General features: G+C 60.2%; 1 protein-coding gene across 4 annotated transcripts in view; it reads right to left on the reverse strand.

The window, feature by feature from the left end:
* Nucleotides 1-19,237, reverse strand: part of NRBP2 (nuclear receptor binding protein 2) — a 226,668-nt gene that overhangs the window by 167,377 nt on the left and 40,054 nt on the right. For all 4 annotated transcript variants that reach the window (XR_011314155.1, XM_069732161.1, XM_069732164.1 and 1 more), the window contains exon 2: nucleotides 3,414-3,509. Coding sequence is in view for 2 of the 4 variants with exons in the window: in XM_069732161.1 (XP_069588262.1) it covers nucleotides 3,414-3,509 (96 nt within the window). In the remaining 2 variants the exon portion in view is untranslated. The remainder of the gene's footprint in view (nucleotides 1-3,413; nucleotides 3,510-19,237) is intronic.

The following is a 19,237-nucleotide window of genomic DNA, read 5'->3' on the forward strand; positions in this document are numbered from 1 at the left end:
CCCTCTCCTCCATAACAAGCCGGACGGTCCCTCTCCTCCATAACATGCCGGACTGTCCCTCTCCTCCATAACAAGCCGGACTGTCCCTCTCCTCCATAACAAGCCGGACGGTCCCTCTCCTCCATAACAAGCCGGACAGCCCCTCTCCTCCATAACAAGCCGGACTGTCCCTCTCCTCCATAACAAGCCGGACGGTCCCTCTCCTCCATAACAAGCCGGACGGTCCCTCTCCTCCATAACAAGCCGGACGGTCCCTCTCCTCCATAACAAGCCGGACTGTCCCTCTCCTCCATAACAAGCCGGACAGCCCCTCTCCTCCATAACAAGCCGGACGGTCCCTCTGCTCCATAACAAGCCGGACGGCCCCTCTCCTCCATAACAAGCCGGACGGTCCCTCTCCTCGATAACAAGCCGGACGGTCCCTCTCCTCCATAACAAGCCGGACGGTCCCTCTCCTCCATAACAAGCCGGACGGTCCCTCTCCTCCATAACAAGCCGGACGGTCCCTCTCCTCCATAACAAGCCGGACGGTCCCTCTCCTCCATAACAAGCCGGACGGTCCCTCTCCTCCATTACAAGCCAGACGGCCCCCTCTCCTCGATTACAAGCCAGATGGCCCCTCTCCTCCATAACAAGCGGACGGCCCCTCTCCTCCATAACAAGCCGGACGGCCCCTCTCCTCCATAACAAGCAGACGGTCCCTATCCACCATAACAAGCCTGACGGTCCCTCTCCTCCATAACAAGCCTGACGGTCCCTCTCCTCCATAACAAGCCGGACGGCCCCTCTCCTCCATAACAAGCCGATGGCCCCTCTCCTCCATAACAAGCCGGACGGTCCCTCTCCTTGCTAACAAGCCCACAGCCCCTCTCCTCCATAACAAGCCGGACGGTCCCTCTCCTCGATAACAAGCCAGATGGTCCCACTCCTCGATTACAAGCCGACAGCCCCTCTCCTCCATAACAAGCCGGACGGTCCCTCTCCCCCATAACAAGCCGACAGCCCCTCTCCTCGATAACAAGCCAGACGGCCCCTCTCCTCGATTACAAGCCAGACGGCCCCTCTCCTCCATAACAAGCCGGACGGTCCCTCTCCTCCATAACAAGCCGACAGCCCCTCTTCTCGATAACAAGCCGGACGGTCCCTCTCCTCCATAACAAGCCGACAGCCCCTCTTCTCGATAACAAGCCGGACTGTCCCTTTCCTCCATAACAAGCTGGAAGGTCCCTCTCCTCCATAACAAGCCGGACGGTCCCACTCCTCGATAACAAGGCGGGCGGTCCCACTCCTCCATAACAAGCCGGACGATCCCTCTCCTCCATAACAAGCTGACAGCCCCTCTCCTCAATTACAAGCCAGACGGCCCCCTCTCCTCAATTACAAGCCAGACGGCCCCCTCTCCTCCATAACAAGCCGGACGGTCCCTCTCCTCGATAACAAGCCGGACGGTCCCTCTCCTCCATAACAAGCCGGACGGTCCCTCTCCCCCATAACAAGCCGACAGCCCCTCTACTCGATAAGCCAGACGGCCCCTCTCCTCGATTACAAGCCAGACGGCCCCTCTCCTCCATAACAAGCCGGACGGTCCCTCTCCTCCATAACAAGCCGACAGCCCCTCTTCTCGATAACAAGCCGGACAGTCCCTTTCCTCCATAACAAGCTGGAAGGTCCCTCTCCTCGATAACAAGCCGGACGGTCCCTCTCTTCCATAACAAGCCGGACGGTCCCACTCCTCGATAACAAGGCGGGCGGTCCCACTCCTCCATAACAAGCCGGACGATCCCTCTCCTCCATAACAAGCTGACAGCCCCTCTCCTCAATTACAAGCCAGACGGCCCCCTCTCCTCCATTACAAGCCAGACGGCCCCCTCTCCTCCATAACAAGCCGGACGGTCCCTCTCCTCGATAACAAGCCGGACGGTCCCTCTCCTCCATAACAAGCCGGACGGTCCCTCTCCTCCATAACAAGCCGGACGGTCTCTCCCTCTCCTCCATAACAAGCCGGACGGTCCCTCTCCCCCATAACAAGCCGGACGGTCCCTCTCCTCCATAACAAGCTGGAAGGTCCATCTCCCCCATAACAAGCCGGACGGTCCCTCTCCTCCATAACAAGCTGGAAGGTCCATCTCCCCCATAACAAGCTGGAAGGTCCCTCTGCTCCATAACAAGCTGGAAGGTCCATCTCCCCCATAACAAGCAGACAGCCCCTCTCCTCGATTACAAGCCAGATGGCCCCTCTCCTCGATAACAAGGCGGGCCGTCCCTCTCCTGAGTCCGCAGGACACAGAGTTCAGGGCTTCTATAATTTTATATTCTGATTCCTCAGAACACAGAACATTTTTCCATTTTCAGTGATATTTGGGCCAGAGAAGCGTTTCTGGCTTGTGTGGATATTTGGCTTCTCCTCTACATGATGGAGCCATCACTTACATTTGCGGATAGTGCGGTGACCTGTGGTCACAGATGATGATTTCCGGATTATCGTGACTGTACAGGATGTGGTGCGGCCCTCACCCGGAGATCCCGAGCTTCCGATGGTGAGCGTCGGCCTTGTGCACATGGATTTCTCCACAATCTCTGGGCCCTGATGATTTCTTGGGCTGTAGATGGAGGATATTACTTTCAGTCTTTGCAGTTTTACGCTGAGGCATATTTTCTGGAATTGTTCCACAGCTTTTAGCTGCAGTTCTCACAGACCAGTGACCCCCGACCATCTTTGCTCCTGGGAGACTCTGCCTCTCTGACACACTCATACTGGTTTCCATCTGTACCACTTATTCTCCAGCCTTTTCTTATCCGTCCCAACCGTCCTGAGATTTGTCGCTGTCTTCAGTTTCTAAATTTGATAATTTGCTAAATAACATGGAATAATGTCTGCCGGTCACCGCCCGAGCTGTTCTGTGTGATGATGTGCAGAGACCGGAGATTCCCGGATCATCGTGTACACTGCACACAATTATGGAGTTGGGGAAGTAGAATATGCATCAGGATGTTTACACAGACACGGGCGCCATTATATACGCACAGTACGGTATACACAGACACCAAACCATAATATACTGGAGAAAAGGCTAGAGTGAAGTCACAGGAGCCCGACATCCCATAATGTGGTCAGTGTATGACCCCAGGAGCTCTCTGGCCAATGGTGCGCTCTCACTACAGGGTGCCGGACCCCCATAGACTCTGGTTCTGACAGCCGGGTACAGTGACCACCGGAGGACACAGTGGAAGAGCGGAGCGCACGGTGACAGAACCGCCACCTGACATCAGCCTGAGGTTATAACGTCACGGACTGATATAATGGGGGGACTCCTTATTGACGACGGTGGAACCATCGCCACCGCAAGATTCTGGAGGGTAATAGAAGACCCCGTATACTGCGCTATTAAAGAGGACCTCCGATAATCACACACCTGCTCCTTCCGCTTGTGCCAGCGGCCGCAGGGGCTCTCCTCCAGGACTTCACTCTCATCCTCGCTCTCCTCGTCCTTCTCCTTCTCTGGCTTCTTCTGTGAGAGAAGAGGAGCGTCAGCGCCATGGCGGTGTACACAGCAAATGTAGGCGCTGCACCCAGTGTGTGCGGAGCGGTGATAGGAGCGGAGTAGCTGCACCGAGTGTGTGCGGAGCGGTGATAGGAGCGCAGTAGCTGCACCCAGTGTGTGTGGAGCGGTGATAGGAGCGGTGTAGCTGCACCGAGTGTGTGCGGAGCGGTGATAGGAGCGGTGTAGCTGCACCGAGTGTGTGCGGAGCGGTGATAGGAGCGGAGTAGCTGCACCGAGTGTGTGCGGAGCGGTGATAGGAGCGGAGTAGCTGCACCCAGTGTGTGCGGATCGGTGATGGGAGCGGAGTAGCTGCACCGAGTGTGTGTGGAGCGGTGATAGGAGCGCAGTAGCTGCACCCAATCTGTGCGGAGCGGTGATAGGAGCGGTGTAGCTGCACCGAGTGTGTGCGGAGCGGTGATAGGAGCGGTGTAGCTGCACCGAGTGTGTGCGGAGCGGTGATAGGAGCGGAGTAGCTGCACCCAGTGTGTGCGGATCGGTGATGGGAGCGGAGTAGCTGCACCGAGTGTGTGAGGAGCAGTGATAGGAGCGGAGTAGCTGCACCCAGTGTGTGCGGAGCGGTGATAGGAGCGGAGTAGCTGCACCCAGTGTGTGCGGAGCGGTGATAGGAGCGGAGTAGCTGCACCCAGTGTGATAGGAGCGGTGTAGCTGCACCCAGTGTGCGCGGAGCGGTGATAGGAGCGGAGTATCTGCACCCAGTGTGATAAGAGCGGTGATAGGAGCGGAGTAGCTGCACCCAATCTGTGCGGAGCGGTGATAGGAGCGGTGTAGCTGCACCGAGTGTGTGCGGAGCGGTGATAGGAGCGGAGTAGCTGCACCCAGTGTGTGCGGAGCAGTGATAGGAGCGGAGTAGCTGCACCCAGTGTGTGCGGAGCGGTGATAGGAGCGGAGTAGCTGCACCCAGTGTGTGCGGAGCGGTGATAGGAGTGGAGTAGCTGCACCCAGTGTGTGCGGAGCGGTGATAGGAGCGGAGTAGCTGCACCCAGTGTGATAGGAGAAGAGGTGTAGCTGCACCCAATCTGTGCGGAGCGGTGATAGGAGCGGTGTAGCTGCACCGAGTGTGTGCGGAGCGGTGATAGGAGCGGAGTAGCTGCACCCAGTGTGATAGGAGGAGAGGTGTAGCTGCACCCAATCTGTGCGGAGCGGTGATAGGAGCGGGGTAGCTGCACCGAGTGTGTGCGGAGCGGTGATAGGAGCGGAGTAGCTGCACCCAGTGTGATAGGAGGAGAGGTGTAGCTGCACCCAATCTGTGCGGAGCGGTGATAGGAGCGGTGTAGCTGCACCGAGTGTGTGCGGAGCGGTGATAGGAGCGGAGTAGCTGCAACCAGTGTGTGCGGAGCGGTGATAGGAGCGGAGTAGCTGCACCCAGTGTGTGCAGAGCGGTGATAGGAGCGGAGTAGCTGCACCCAGTGTGTGCAGAGCGGTGATAGGAGCGGAGTAGCTGCACCGAGTGTGTGAGGAGCGGTGATAGGAGCGGAGTAGCTGCACCCAGTGTGTGCGGAGCGGTGATAGGAGCGGAGTAGCTGCACCCAGTGTGTGCGGAGCGGTGATAGGAGCGGAGTAGCTGCACCCAGTGTGTGCGGAGCGGTGATAGGAGCGGAGTAGCTGCACCGAGTGTGTGCGGAGCGGTGATAGGAGCGGAGTAGCTGCAACCAGTGTGTGCGGAGCGGTGATAGGAGCGGAGTAGCTGCACCCAGTGTGTGCAGAGCGGTGATAGGAGCGGAGTAGCTGCACCCAGTGTGTGCAGAGCGGTGATAGGAGCGGAGTAGCTGCACCGAGTGTGTGAGGAGCGGCGATAGGAGCGGAGTAGCTGCACCCAGTGTGTGCGGAGCGGTGATAGGAGCGGAGTAGCTGCACCCAGTGTGTGCGGAGCGGTGATAGGAGCGGAGTAGCTGCACCCAGTGTGTGCGGAGCGGTGATAGGAGCGGTGAAAGGAGCGGAGTAGCTGCACCCAGTGTGATAGGAGCGGTGTAGCTGCACCCAGTGTGCGCGGAGCGGTGATAGGAGCGGAGTATCTGCACCCAGTGTGATAAGAGCGGTGATAGGAGCGGTGTAGCTGCACCGAGTGTGTGCGGAGCGGTGATAGGAGCGGAGTAGCTGCAACCAGTGTGTGCGGAGCGGTGATAGGAGCGGAGTAGCTGCACCCAGTGTGTGCAGAGCGGTGATAGGAGCGGAGTAGCTGCACCCAGTGTGTGCAGAGCGGTGATAGGAGCGGAGTAGCTGCACCGAGTGTGTGAGGAGCGGCGATAGGAGCGGAGTAGCTGCACCCAGTGTGTGCGGAGCGGTGATAGGAGCGGAGTAGCTGCACCCAGTGTGTGCGGAGCGGTGATAGGAGCGGAGTAGCTGCACCCAGTGTGTGCGGAGCGGTGATAGGAGCGGTGAAAGGAGCGGAGTAGCTGCACCCAGTGTGATAGGAGCGGTGTAGCTGCACCCAGTGTGCGCGGAGCGGTGATAGGAGCGGAGTATCTGCACCCAGTGTGATAAGAGCGGTGATAGGAGCGGAGTAGCTGCACCCAGTGTGTGTGGAGCGGTGATAGGAGCGGAGTAGCTGCACCGAGTGTGTGCGGAGCGGTGATAGGAGCGGAGTAGCTGCACCCAATCTGTGCGGAGCGGTGATAGGAGCGGTGTAGCTGCACCGAGTGTGTGCGGAGCGGTGATAGGAGCGGTGTAGCTGCACCCAGTGTGTGCGGAGCGGTGATAGGAGCGGAGTAGCTGCACCCAGTGTGTGCGGAGCGGTGATGGGAGCGGAGTAGCTGCACTGAGTGTGTGAGGAGCGGTGATAGGAGCGGAGTAGCTGCACCCAATCTGTGCGGAGCAGTGATAGGAGCGGAGTAGCTGCACCCAGTGTGTGCGTAGCGGTGATAGGAGCGGAGTAGCTGCACCCAGTGTGTGCGGAGCGGTGATAGGAGCGGAGTAGCTGCACCCAGTGTGTGCGGAGCGGTGATAGGAGCGGAGTAGCTGCACCCAGTGTGTGCGGTGCGGTGATAGGAGCGGAGTAGCTGCACCCAGTGTGATAGGAGGAGAGGTGTAGCTGCACCAAATCTGTGCGGAGCGGTGATAGGAGCGGTGTAGCTGCACCGAGTGTGTGCGGAGCGGTGATAGGAGCGGAGTAGCTGCACCCAGTGTGATAGGAGGAGAGGTGTAGCTGCACCCAATCTGTGCGGAGCGGTGATAGGAGCGGTGTAGCTGCACCCAGTGTGTGCGGAGCGGTGATAGGAGCGGAGTAGCTGCAACCAGTGTGTGCGGAGCGGTGATAGGAGCGGTGTAGCTGCACCCAGTGTGTGCGGAGCGGTGATAGGAGCGGAGTAGCTGCAACCAGTGTGTGCGGAGCGGTGATAGGAGCGGTGTAGCTGCACCCAGTGTGTGAGGAGCGGTGATAGGAGCGGAGTAGCTGCACCCAGTGTGTGCAGAGCGGTGATAGGAGCGGAGTAGCTGCACCCAGTGTGTGCGGAGCGGTGATAGGAGCGGTGAAAGGAGCGGAGTAGCTGCACCCAGTGTGATAGGAGCGGTGTAGCTGCACCCAGTGTGCGCGGAGCGGTGATAGGAGCGGAGTAGCTGCACCGAGTGTGTGAGGAGCGGTGATAGGAGCGGAGTAGCTGCACCCAGTGTGTGCGGAGCGGTGATAGGAGCGGAGTAGCTGCACCCAGTGTGTGCGGGGCGGTGATAGGAGCGGAGTAGCTGCACCGAGTGTGTGAGGAGCAGTGATAGGAGCGGAGTAGCTGCACCCAGTGTGTGCGGAGCAGTGATAGGAGCGGAGTAGCTGCACCGAGTGTGTGCAGAGCGGTGATAGGAGCGGTGTAGCTGCACCGAGTGTGTGCGGAGCGGTGATAGGAGTGGAGTAGCTGCACCCAGTGTGTGCGGAGCGGTGATAGGAGCGGAGTAGCTGCACCGAGTGTGTGAGGAGCGGTGATAGGAGCGGAGTAGCTGCACCCAGTGTGTGCGGAGCGGTGATAGGAGCGGAGTAGCTGCACCGAGTGTGTGAGGAGCGGTGATAGGAGCGGAGTAGCTGCACCCAATCTGCGTGGAGCGGTGATAGGAGCGGTGTAGCTGCACCGAGTGTGTGCGGAGCGGTGATAGGAGCGGAGTAGCTGCACCCAGTGTGTGCGGAGCGGTGATAGGAGCGGAGTAGCTGCACCCAGTGTGTGCGGAGCGGTGATAGGAGCGGAGTAGCTGCACCGAGTGTGTGCGGAGCGGTGATAGGAGCGGAGTAGCTGCACCCAGTGTGATAGGAGGAGAGGTGTAGCTGCACCCAGTGTGTGCGGAGCGGTGATAGGAGCGGAGTAGCTGCACCGAGTGTGTGAGGAGCGGTGATAGGAGCGGAGTAGCTGCACCCAGTGTGATAGGAGGAGAGGTGTAGCTGCACCCAATCTGTGCGGAGCGGTGATAGGAGCAGTGTAGCTGCACCCAGTGTGTGCGGAGCGGTGATAGGAGCGGAGTAGCTGCACCCAGTGTGTGCGGAGGAGAGGTGTAGCTGCACCCAATCTGTGCGGAGCGGTGATAGGAGCGGAGTAGCTGCACCGAGTGTGTGAGGAGCGGTGATAGGAGCGGAGTAGCTGCACCCAGTGTGTGCGGAGGAGAGGTGTATCTGCACCCAATCTGTGCGGAGCGGTGATAGGAGCGGTGTAGCTGCACCGAGTGTGTGCGGAGCGGTGATAGGAGCGGAGTAGCTGCAACCAGTGTGTGCGGAGCGGTGATAGGAGCGGAGTAGCTGCAACCAGTGTGTGCGGAGCGGTGATAGGAGCGGAGTAGCTGCACCGAGTGTGTGCGGAGCGGTGATAGGAGCGGAGTAGCTGCAACCAGTGTGTGCGGAGCGGTGATAGGAGCGGTGTAGCTGCACCCAGTGTGTGCGGAGCAGTGATAGGAGCGGTGTAGCTGCACCGAGTGTGTGCGGAGCGGTGATAGGAGCGGAGTAGCTGCAACCAGTGTGTGCGGAGCGGTGATAGGAGCGGAGTAGCTGCACCCAGTGTGTGCGGAGCGGTGATAGGAGCGGAGTAGCTGCACCCAGTGTGTGCGGAGCGGTGATAAGAGCGGAGTAGCTGCACCCAGTGTGTGCGGAGCAGTGATAGGAGCGGTGAAAGGAGCGGAGTAGCTGCACCCAGTGTGCGCGGAGCGGTGATAGGAGCGGAGTATCTGCACCCAGTGTGATAAGAGCGGTGATAGGAGCGGAGTAGCTGCACCGAGTGTGATAGGAGGAGAGGTGTAGCTGCACCCAATCTGTGCGGAGCAGTGATAGGAGCGGAGTAGCTGCACCCAGTGTGTGCGGAGCGGTGATAGGAGCGGAGTAGCTGCACCGAGTGTGTGAGGAGCAGTGATAGGAGCGGAGTAGCTGCACCCAGTGTGTGCGGAGCGGTGATAGGAGCGGAGTAGCTGCACCGAGTGTGTGAGGAGCGGTGATAGGAGCGGAGTAGCTGCACCCAGTGTGATAGGAGGAGAGGTGTAGCTGCACCCAATCTGTGCGGAGCGGTGATAGGAGCGGTGTAGCTGCACCGAGTGTGTGCGGAGCGGTGATAGGAGCGGAGTAGCTGCAACCAGTGTGTGCGGAGCGGTGATAGGAGCGGAGTAGCTGCACCCAGTGTGTGCGGAGCGGTGATAGGAGCGGAGTAGCTGCACCGAGTGTGTGAGGAGCGGTGATAGGAGCGGAGTAGCTGCAACCAGTGTGTGCGGAGCGGTGATAGGAGCGGAGTAGCTGCACCCAGTGTGTGCGGAGCGGTGATAGGAGCGGTGTAGCTGCACCGAGTGTGTGCGGAGCGGTGATAAGAGCGGAGTAGCTGCAACCAGTGTGTGCGGAGCGGTGATAGGAGCGGAGTAGCTGCACCCAGTGTGCGCGGAGCGGTGATAGGAGCGGAGTAGCTGCACCGAGTGTGTGAGGAGCGGTGATAGGAGCGGAGTAGCTGCACCCAGTGTGTGCGGAGCGGTGATAGGAGCGGAGTAGCTGCACCCAGTGTGTGCGGAGCGGTGATAGGAGCGGTGAAAGGAGCGGAGTAGCTGCACCCAGTGTGATAGGAGCGGTGTAGCTGCACCCAGTGTGCGCGGAGCGGTGATAGGAGCGGAGTAGCTGCACCGAGTGTGTGAGGAGCGGTGATAGGAGCGGAGTAGCTGCACCCAGTGTGTGCGGAGCGGTGATAGGAGCGGAGTAGCTGCACCGAGTGTGTGAGGAGCGGTGATAGGAGCGGAGAAGCTGCACCGAGTGTGTGCGGAGCGGTGATAGGAGCGGAGTAGCTGCACCCAGTGTGTGCGGAGCGGTGATAGGAGCGGAGTAGCTGCACCCAGTGTGTGCGGAGCGGTGATAGGAGCGGAGTAGCTGCACCGAGTGTGTGCGGAGCGGTGATAGGAGCGGAGTAGCTGCACCCAGTGTGTGCGGAGCGGTGATAGGAGCGGTGTAGCTGCACCGAGTGTGTGCGGAGCGGTGATAGGAGCGGAGTAGCTGCAACCAGTGTGTGCGGAGCAGTGATAGGAGCAGAGTAGCTGCACCCAGTGTGTGCGGAGCGGTGATAGGAGCGGAGTAGCTGCACCGAGTGTGTGAGGAGCAGTGATAGGAGCGGAGTAGCTGCACCCAGTGTGTGCGGAGCGGTGATAGGAGCGGAGTAGCTGCACCGAGTGTGTGAGGAGCGGTGATAGGAGCGGAGTAGCTGCACCCAGTGTGATAGGAGGAGAGGTGTAGCTGCACCCAATCTGTGCGGAGCGGTGATAGGAGCGGTGTAGCTGCACCGAGTGTGTGCGGAGCGGTGATAGGAGCGGAGTAGCTGCAACCAGTGTGTGCGGAGCGGTGATAGGAGCGGAGTAGCTGCACCCAGTGTGTGCGGAGCGGTGATAGGAGCGGAGTAGCTGCACCGAGTGTGTGAGGAGCGGTGATAGGAGCGGAGTAGCTGCAACCAGTGTGTGCGGAGCGGTGATAGGAGCGGAGTAGCTGCACCCAGTGTGTGCGGAGCGGTGATAGGAGCGGAGTAGCTGCACCCAGTGTGTGCGGAGTGGTGATAGGAGCGGAGTAGCTGCACCCAGTGTGTGCGGAGCGGTGAAAGGAGCGGAGTAGCTGCACCCAGTGTGATAGGAGCGGTGTAGCTGCACCCAGTGTGCGCGGAGCGGTGATAGGAGCGGAGTATCTGCACCCAGTGTGATAAGAGCGGTGATAGGAGCGGAGTAGCTGCACCCAGTGTGTGCGGAGCGGTGATAGGAGCGGAGTAGCTGCACCGAGTGTGTGAGGAGCGGTGATAGGAGCGGAGTAGCTGCAACCAGTGTGTGTGGAGCGGTGATAGGAGCGGAGTAGCTGCAACCAGTGTGTGTGGAGCGGTGATAGGAGCGGAGTAGCTGCACCCAGTGTGTGCGGAGCGGTGATAGGAGCGGTGTAGCTGCACCGAGTGTGTGCGGAGCGGTGATAGGAGCGGAGTAGCTGCAACCAGTGTGTGCGGAGCAGTGATAGGAGCGGAGTAGCTGCACCCAGTGTGTGCGGAGCGGTGATAGGAGCGGAGTAGCTGCACCGAGTGTGTGAGGAGCGGTGATAGGAGCGGAGTAGCTGCACCCAGTGTGTGCGGAGCGGTGATAGGAGCGGAGTAGCTGCACCCAGTGTGTGCGGAGCGGTGATAGGAGCGGTGAAAGGAGCGGAGTAGCTGCACCCAGTGTGTGCGGAGCGGTGTAGCTGCACCCAGTGTGCGCGGAGCGGTGATAGGAGCGGAGTATCTTTACCCAGTGTGATAAGAGCGGTGATAGGAGCGGAGTAGCTGCACCGAGTGTGATAGGAGGAGAGGTGTAGCTGCACCCAATCTGTGCGGAGCAGTGATAGGAGCGGAGTAGCTGCACCCAGTGTGTGCGGAGCGGTGATAGGAGCGGAGTAGCTGCACCGAGTGTGTGAGGAGCAGTGATAGGAGCGGAGTAGCTGCACCCAGTGTGTGCGGAGCGGTGATAGGAGCGGAGTAGCTGCACCGAGTGTGTGAGGAGCGGTGATAGGAGCGGAGTAGCTGCACCCAGTGTGATAGGAGGAGAGGTGTAGCTGCACCCAATCTGTGCGGAGCGGTGATAGGAGCGGTGTAGCTGCACCGAGTGTGTGCGGAGCGGTGATAGGAGCGGAGTAGCTGCAACCAGTGTGTGCGGAGCGGTGATAGGAGCGGAGTAACATACATAGTAACATAGTAACATAGTTAGTAAGGCCGAAAAAAGACATTTGTCCATCCAGTTCAGCCTATATTCCATCATAATAAATCCCCAGATCTACGTCCTTCTACAGAACCTAATAATTGTAAGATACAATATTGTTCTGCTCCAGGAAGACATCCAGGCCTCTCTTGAACCCTTGAAGGAGCGGAGTAGCTGCACCCAGTGTGATAGGAGGAGAGGTGTAGCTGCACCCAATCTGTGCGGAGCGGTGATAGGAGCGGAGTAGCTGCACCGAGTGTGTGAGGAGCGGTGATAGGAGCGGAGTAGCTGCACCCAGTGTGTGCGGAGCGGTGATAGGAGCGGAGTAGCTGCACCCAGTGTGTGTGCGGAGCGGTGATAGGAGCGGTGAAAGGAGCGGAGTAGCTGCACCCAGTGTGATAGGAGCGGTGTAGCTGCACCCAGTGTGCGCGGAGCGGTGATAGGAGCGGAGTATCTGCACCCAGTGTGATAAGAGCGGTGATAGGAGCGGAGTAGCTGCACCCAGTGTGTGCGGAGCGGTGATAGGAGCGGAGTAGCTGCACCGAGTGTGTGAGGAGCGGTGATAGGAGCGGAGTAGCTGCACCCAGTGTGTGCGGAGCAGTGATAGGAGCGGAGTAGCTGCACCGAGTGTGTGAGGAGCAGTGATAGGAGCGGAGTAGCTGCACCCAGTGTGTGCGGAGCGGTGATAGGAGCGGTGTAGCTGCACCGAGTGTGTGCGGAGCGGTGATAGGAGCGGAGTAGCTGCAACCAGTGTGTGCGGAGCGGTGATAGGAGCGGAGTAGCTGCACCCAGTGTGATAGGAGGAGAGGTGTAGCTGCACCCAATCTGTGCGGAGCGGTGATAGGAGCGGAGTAGCTGCACCGAGTGTGTGAGGAGCGGTGATAGGAGCGGAGTAGCTGCACCCAGTGTGTGCGGAGCGGTGATAGGAGCGGAGTAGCTGCACCCAGTGTGTGTGCGGAGCGGTGATAGGAGCGGTGAAAGGAGCGGAGTAGCTGCACCCAGTGTGATAGGAGCGGTGTAGCTGCACCCAGTGTGCGCGGAGCGGTGATAGGAGCGGAGTATCTGCACCCAGTGTGATAAGAGCGGTGATAGGAGCGGAGTAGCTGCACCGAGTGTGTGCGGAGCGGTGATAGGAGCGGAGTAGCTGCAACCAGTGTGTGCGGAGCGGTGATAGGAGCGGAGTAGCTGCACCCAGTGTGATAGGAGGAGAGGTGTATCTGCACCCAATCTGTGCGGAGCGGTGATAGGAGCGGTGTAGCTGCACCGAGTGTGTGCGGAGCGGTGATAGGAGCGGAGTAGCTGCAACCAGTGTGTGCGGAGCGGTGATAGGAGCGGAGTAGCTGCACCCAGTGTGTGCGGAGCGGTGATAGGAGCGGAGTAGCTGCACCGAGTGTGTGAGGAGCGGTGATAGGAGCGGAGTAGCTGCACCCAGTGTGTGCGGAGCGGTGATAGGAGCGGTGAAAGGAGCGGAGTAGCTGCACCCAGTGTGTGCGGAGCGGTGTAGCTGCACCCAGTGTGCGCGGAGCGGTGATAGGAGCGGAGTATCTGCACCCAGTGTGATAAGAGCGGTGATAGGAGCGGAGTAGCTGCACCGAGTGTGATAGGAGGAGAGGTGTAGCTGCACCCAATCTGTGCGGAGCAGTGATAGGAGCGGAGTAGCTGCACCCAGTGTGTGCGGAGCGGTGATAGGAGCGGAGTAGCTGCACCGAGTGTGTGAGGAGCAGTGATAGGAGCGGAGTAGCTGCACCCAGTGTGTGCGGAGCGGTGATAGGAGCGGAGTAGCTGCACCGAGTGTGTGAGGAGCGGTGATAGGAGCGGAGTAGCTGCACCCAGTGTGATAGGAGGAGAGGTGTAGCTGCACCCAATCTGTGCGGAGCGGTGATAGGAGCGGTGTAGCTGCACCGAGTGTGTGCGGAGCGGTGAAAGGAGCGGAGTAGCTGCAACCAGTGTGTGCGGAGCGGTGATAGGAGCGGAGTAGCTGCACCCAGTGTGTGCGGAGCGGTGATAGGAGCGGAGTAGCTGCACCGAGTGTGTGAGGAGCGGTGATAGGAGCGGAGTAGCTGCAACCAGTGTGTGCGGAGCGGTGATAGGAGCGGAGTAGCTGCACCCAGTGTGTGCGGAGCGGTGATAGGAGCGGTGTAGCTGCACCGAGTGTGTGCGGAGCGGTGATAAGAGCGGAGTAGCTGCAACCAGTGTGTGCGGAGCGGTGATAGGAGCGGAGTAGCTGCACCCAGTGTGTGCGGAGCGGTGATAGGAGCGGTGAAAGGAGCGGAGTAGCTGCACCCAGTGTGATAGGAGCGGTGTAGCTGCACCCAGTGTGCGCGGAGCGGTGATAGGAGCGGAGTATCTGCACCCAGTGTGATAAGAGCGGTGATAGGAGCGGAGTAGCTGCACCCAGTGTGTGCGGAGCGGTGATAGGAGCGGAGTAGCTGCACCGAGTGTGTGAGGAGCAGTGATAGGAGCGGAGTAGCTGCACCCAGTGTGTGCGGAGCAGTGATAGGAGCGGAGTAGCTGCACCGAGTGTGTGAGGAGCAGTGATAGGAGCGGAGTAGCTGCACCCAGTGTGTGCGGAGCAGTGATAGGAGCGGAGTAGCTGCAACCAGTGTGTGCGGAGCGGTGATAGGAGCGGTGTAGCTGCACCGAGTGTGTGCGGAGCGGTGATAGGAGCGGAGTAGCTGCACCCAGTGTGTGCGGAGCGGTGATAGGAGCGGAGTAGCTGCAACCAGTGTGTGCGGAGCGGTGATAGGAGCGGTGTAGCTGCACCCAGTGTGTGCGGATCGGTGATGGGAGCGGAGTAGCTGCACCGAGTGTGTGAGAAGCGGTGATAGGAGCGGAGTAGCTGCACCCAGTGTGTGCGGAGCGGTGATAGGAGCGGTGTAGCTGCACCGAGTGTGTGCGGAGCGGTGATAGGAGCGGAGTAGCTGCAACCAGTGTGTGCGGAGCGGTGATAGGAGCGGAGTAGCTGCACCGAGTGTGTGAGGAGCGGTGATAGGAGCGGAGTAGCTGCACCCAGTGTGTGCGGAGCGGTGATAGGAGCGGAGTAGCTGCACCGAGTGTGTGAGGAGCGGTGATAGGAGCGGAGTAGCTGCACCCAATCTGTGCGGAGCGGTGATAGGAGCGGTGTAGGTGCACCGAGTGTGTGCGGAGCGGTGATAGGAGCGGAGTAGCTGCACCCAGTGTGTGCGGAGCGGTGAAAGGAGCGGAGTAGCTGCACCCAGCGTGTGCGGAGCGGTGATAGGAGCGGAGTAGCTGCACCCAGTGTGTGCAGAGCGGTGATAGGAGCGGAGTAGCTGCACCCAGTGTGATAGGAGGAGAGGTGTAGCTGCACCCAATCTGTGCGGAGCGGTGATAGGAGCGGTGTAGCTGCACCGAGTGTGTGCGGAGCGGTGATAGGAGCGGAGTAGCTGCAACCAGTGTGTGCGGAGCGGTGATAGGAGCGGAGTAGCTGCACCGAGTGTGTGCGGAGCGGTGATAGGAGCGGAGTAGCTGCACCCAGTGTGATAGGAGGAGAGGTGTAGCTGCACCCAATCTGTGCGGAGCGGTGATAGGAGCGGAGTAGCTGCACCGAGTGTGTGAGGAGCGGTGATAGGAGCGGAGTAGCTGCACCCAGTGTGATAGGAGGAGAGGTGTAGCTGCACCCAATCTGTGCGGAGCGGTGATAGGAGCGGAGTAGCTGCACCGAGTGTGTGCGGAGCGGTGATAGGAGCGGAGTAGCTGCAACCAGTGTGTGCGGAGCGGTGATAGGAGCGGAGTAGCTGCACCCAGTGTGTGCGGAGCGGTGATAGGAGCGGAGTAGCTGCACCGAGTGTGTGAGGAGCGGTGATAGGAGCGGAGTAGCTGCAACCAGTGTGTGCGGAGCGGTGATAGGAGCGGAGTAGCTGCACCCAGTGTGTGCGGAGCGGTGATAGGAGCGGTGTAGCTGCACCGAGTGTGTGTGGAGCGGTGATAGGAGCGGAGTAGCTGCAACCAGTGTGTGCGGAGCGGTGATAGGAGCGGAGTAGCTGCACCCAGTGTGTGCGGAGCGGTGATAGGAGCGGAGTAGCTGCACCGAGTGTGTGAGGAGCGGTGATAGGAGCGGAGTAGCTGCACCCAGTGTGTGCGGAGCGGTGATAGGAGCAGAGTAGCTGCACCCAGTGTGTGCGGAGCGGTGATAGGAGCGGTGAAAGGAGCGGAGTAGCTGCACCCAGTGTGTGCGGAGCGGTGTAGCTGCACCCAGTGTGCGCGGAGCGGTGATAGGAGCGGAGTATCTGCACCCAGTGTGATAAGAGCGGTGATAGGAGTGGAGTAGCTGCACCCAGTGTGTGCGGAGCGGTGATAGGAGCGGAGTAGCTGCACCGAGTGTGTGAGGAGCAGTGATAGGAGAGGAATAGCTGCACCCAGTGTGTGCGGAGCGGTGATAGGAGCGGAGTAGCTGCACCCAGTGTGCGCGGAGCGGTGATAGGAGCGGAGTATCTGCACCCAGTGTGATAAGAGCGGTGATAGGAGCGGAGTAGCTGCACCCAGTGTGTGCGGAGCGGTGATAGGAGCGGAGTAGCTGCACCGAGTGTGTGCGGAGCGGTGATAGGAGCGGAGTAGCTGCACCGAGTGTGTGCGGAGCGGTGATAGGAGCGGAGTAGCTGCAACCAGTGTGTGCGGAGCGGTGATAGGAGCGGAGTAGCTGCACCGAGTGTGTGAGGAGCGGTGATAGGAGCGGAGTAGCTGCACCCAGTGTGTGCGGAGCGGTGATAGGAGCGGAGTAGCTGCACCGAGTGTGTGAGGAGCGGTGATAGGAGCGGAGTAGCTGCACCCAATCTGTGCGGAGCGGTGATAGGAGCGGTGTAGGTGCACCGAGTGTGTGCGGAGCGGTGATAGGAGCGGAGTAGCTGCACCCAGTGTGTGCGGAGCGGTGAAAGGAGCGGAGTAGCTGCACCCAGCGTGTGCGGAGCGGTGATAGGAGCGGAGTAGCTGCACCCAGTGTGTGCAGAGCGGTGATAGGAGCGGAGTAGCTGCACCCAGTGTGATAGGAGGAGAGGTGTAGCTGCACCCAATCTGTGCGGAGCGGTGATAGGAGCGGTGTAGCTGCACCGAGTGTGTGCGGAGCGGTGATAGGAGCGGAGTAGCTGCAACCAGTGTGTGCGGAGCGGTGATAGGAGCGGAGTAGCTGCACCGAGTGTGTGCGGAGCGGTGATAGGAGCGGAGTAGCTGCACCCAGTGTGATAGGAGGAGAGGTGTAGCTGCACCCAATCTATGCAGAGCGGTGATAGGAGCGGAGTAGCTGCACCGAGTGTGTGAGGAGCGGTGATAGGAGCGGAGTAGCTGCACCCAGTGTGATAGGAGGAGAGGTGTAGCTGCACCCAATCTGTGCGGAGCGGTGATAGGAGCGGAGTAGCTGCACCGAGTGTGTGCGGAGCGGTGATAGGAGCGGAGTAGCTGCAACCAGTGTGTGCGGAGCGGTGATAGGAGCGGAGTAGCTGCACCCAGTGTGTGCGGAGCGGTGATAGGAGCGGAGTAGCTGCACCGAGTGTGTGAGGAGCGGTGATAGGAGCGGAGTAGCTGCAACCAGTGTGTGCGGAGCGGTGATAGGAGCGGAGTAGCTGCACCCAGTGTGTGCGGAGCGGTGATAGGAGCGGTGTAGCTGCACCGAGTGTGTGTGGAGCGGTGATAGGAGCGGAGTAGCTGCAACCAGTGTGTGCGGAGCGGTGATAGGAGCGGAGTAGCTGCACCCAGTGTGTGCGGAGCGGTGATAGGAGCGGAGTAGCTGCACCGAGTGTGTGAGGAGCGGTGATAGGAGCGGAGTAGCTGCACCCAGTGTGTGCGGAGCGGTGATAGGAGCAGAGTAGCTGCACCCAGTGTGTGCGGAGCGGTGATAGGAGCGGTGAAAGGAGCGGAGTAGCTGCACCCAGTGTGTGCGGAGCGGTGTAGCTGCACCCAGTGTGCGCGGAGCGGTGATAGGAGCGGAGTATCTGCACCCAGTGTGATAAGAGCGGTGATAGGAGTGGAGTAGCTGCACCCAGTGTGTGCGGAGCGGTGATAGGAGCGGAGTAGCTGCACCGAGTGTGTGAGGAGCAGTGATAGGAGAGGAATAGCTGCACCCAGTGTGTGCGGAGCGGTGATAGGAGCGGAGTAGCTGCACCCAGTGTGCGCGGAGCGGTGATAGGAGCGGAGTATCTGCACCCAGTGTGATAAGAGCGGTGATAGGAGCGGAGTAGCTGCACCCAGTGTGTGCGGAGCGGTGATAGGAGCGGAGTAGCTGCACCGAGTGTGTGCGGAGCGGTGATAGGAGCGGAGTAGCTGCACCGAGTGTGTGCGGAGCGGTGATAGGAGCGGAGTAGCTGCACCCAGTGTGTGCGGAGCGGTGATAGGAGCGGAGTAGCTGCACCGAGTGTGTGCGGAGCAGTGATAGGAGCGGAGTAGCTGCACCGAGTGTGTGCGGAGCAGTCATAGGAGCGGAGTAGCTGCACCCAGTGTGTGCGGAGCGGTGATAGGAGCGGAGTAGCTGCACCGAGTGTGTGAGGAGCGGTGATAGGAGCGGAGTAGCTGCAACCAGTGTGTGCGGAGCGGTGATAGGAGCGGAGTAGCTGCACCGAGTGTGTGAGGAGCGGTGATAGGAGCGGAGTAGCTGCACCCAGTGTGTGCGGAGCGGTGATAGGAGCAGTGTAGCTGCACCGAGTGTGTGCGGAGCGGTGATAGGAGCGTAGTAGCTGCAACCAGTGTGTGCGGAGCGGTGATAGGAGAGGAGTAGCTGCACCCAGTGTGTGCGGAGCGGTGATAGGAGCGGAGTAGCTGCACCGAGTGTGTGCGGAGCGGTGATAGGAGCGGAGTAGCTGCACCGAGTGTGTGCGGAGCAGTGATAGGAGCGGAGTAGCTGCACCCAGTGTGTGCGGAGCGGTGATAGGAGCGGAGTAGCTGCACCGAGTGTGTGAGGAGCGGTGATAGGAGCGGAGTAGCTGCAACCAGTGTGTGCGCAGCGGTGATAGGAGCGGAGTAGCTGCACCCAGTGTGTGCGGAGCGGTGATAGGAGCGGTGTAGCTGCACCGAGTGTGTGCGGAGCGGTGATAGGAGCGGAGTAGCTGCACCCAGTGTGAGCGGAGCGGTGATAGGAGCGGAGTAGCTGCACCGAGTGTGTGAGGAGCGGTGATAGGAGCGGAGTAGCTGCACCCAGTGTGTGCGGAGGGGTGATAGGAGCGGAGTAGCTGCACCCAGTGTGTGCGGACCGGTGATAGGAGCGGTGAAAGGAGCGGAGTAGCTGCACCCAGTGTGTGCGGAGCGGTGTAGCTGCACCCAGTGTGCGCGGAGCGGTGATAGGAGCGGAGTATCTGCACCCAGTGTGATAAGAGCGGTGATAGGAGCGGAGTAGCTGCACCCAGTGTGTGCGGAGCGGTGATAGGAGCGGTGTAGCTGCACCCAATCTGTGCGGAGCAGTGATAGGAGCGGAGTAGCTGCACCCAGTGTGATAAGAGCGGTGATAGGAGCGGAGTAGCTGCACCCAGTGTGTGCGGAGCGGTGATAGGAGTGGAGTAGCTGCACCCAATCTGTGCGGAGCGGTGATAGGAGCGGAGTATCTGCACCCA

Source organism: Ranitomeya imitator, chromosome 6, assembly GCF_032444005.1.
Source record: "Ranitomeya imitator isolate aRanImi1 chromosome 6, aRanImi1.pri, whole genome shotgun sequence".
In the NCBI taxonomy this organism is placed as follows: Eukaryota; Metazoa; Chordata; class Amphibia; order Anura; family Dendrobatidae; genus Ranitomeya; species Ranitomeya imitator.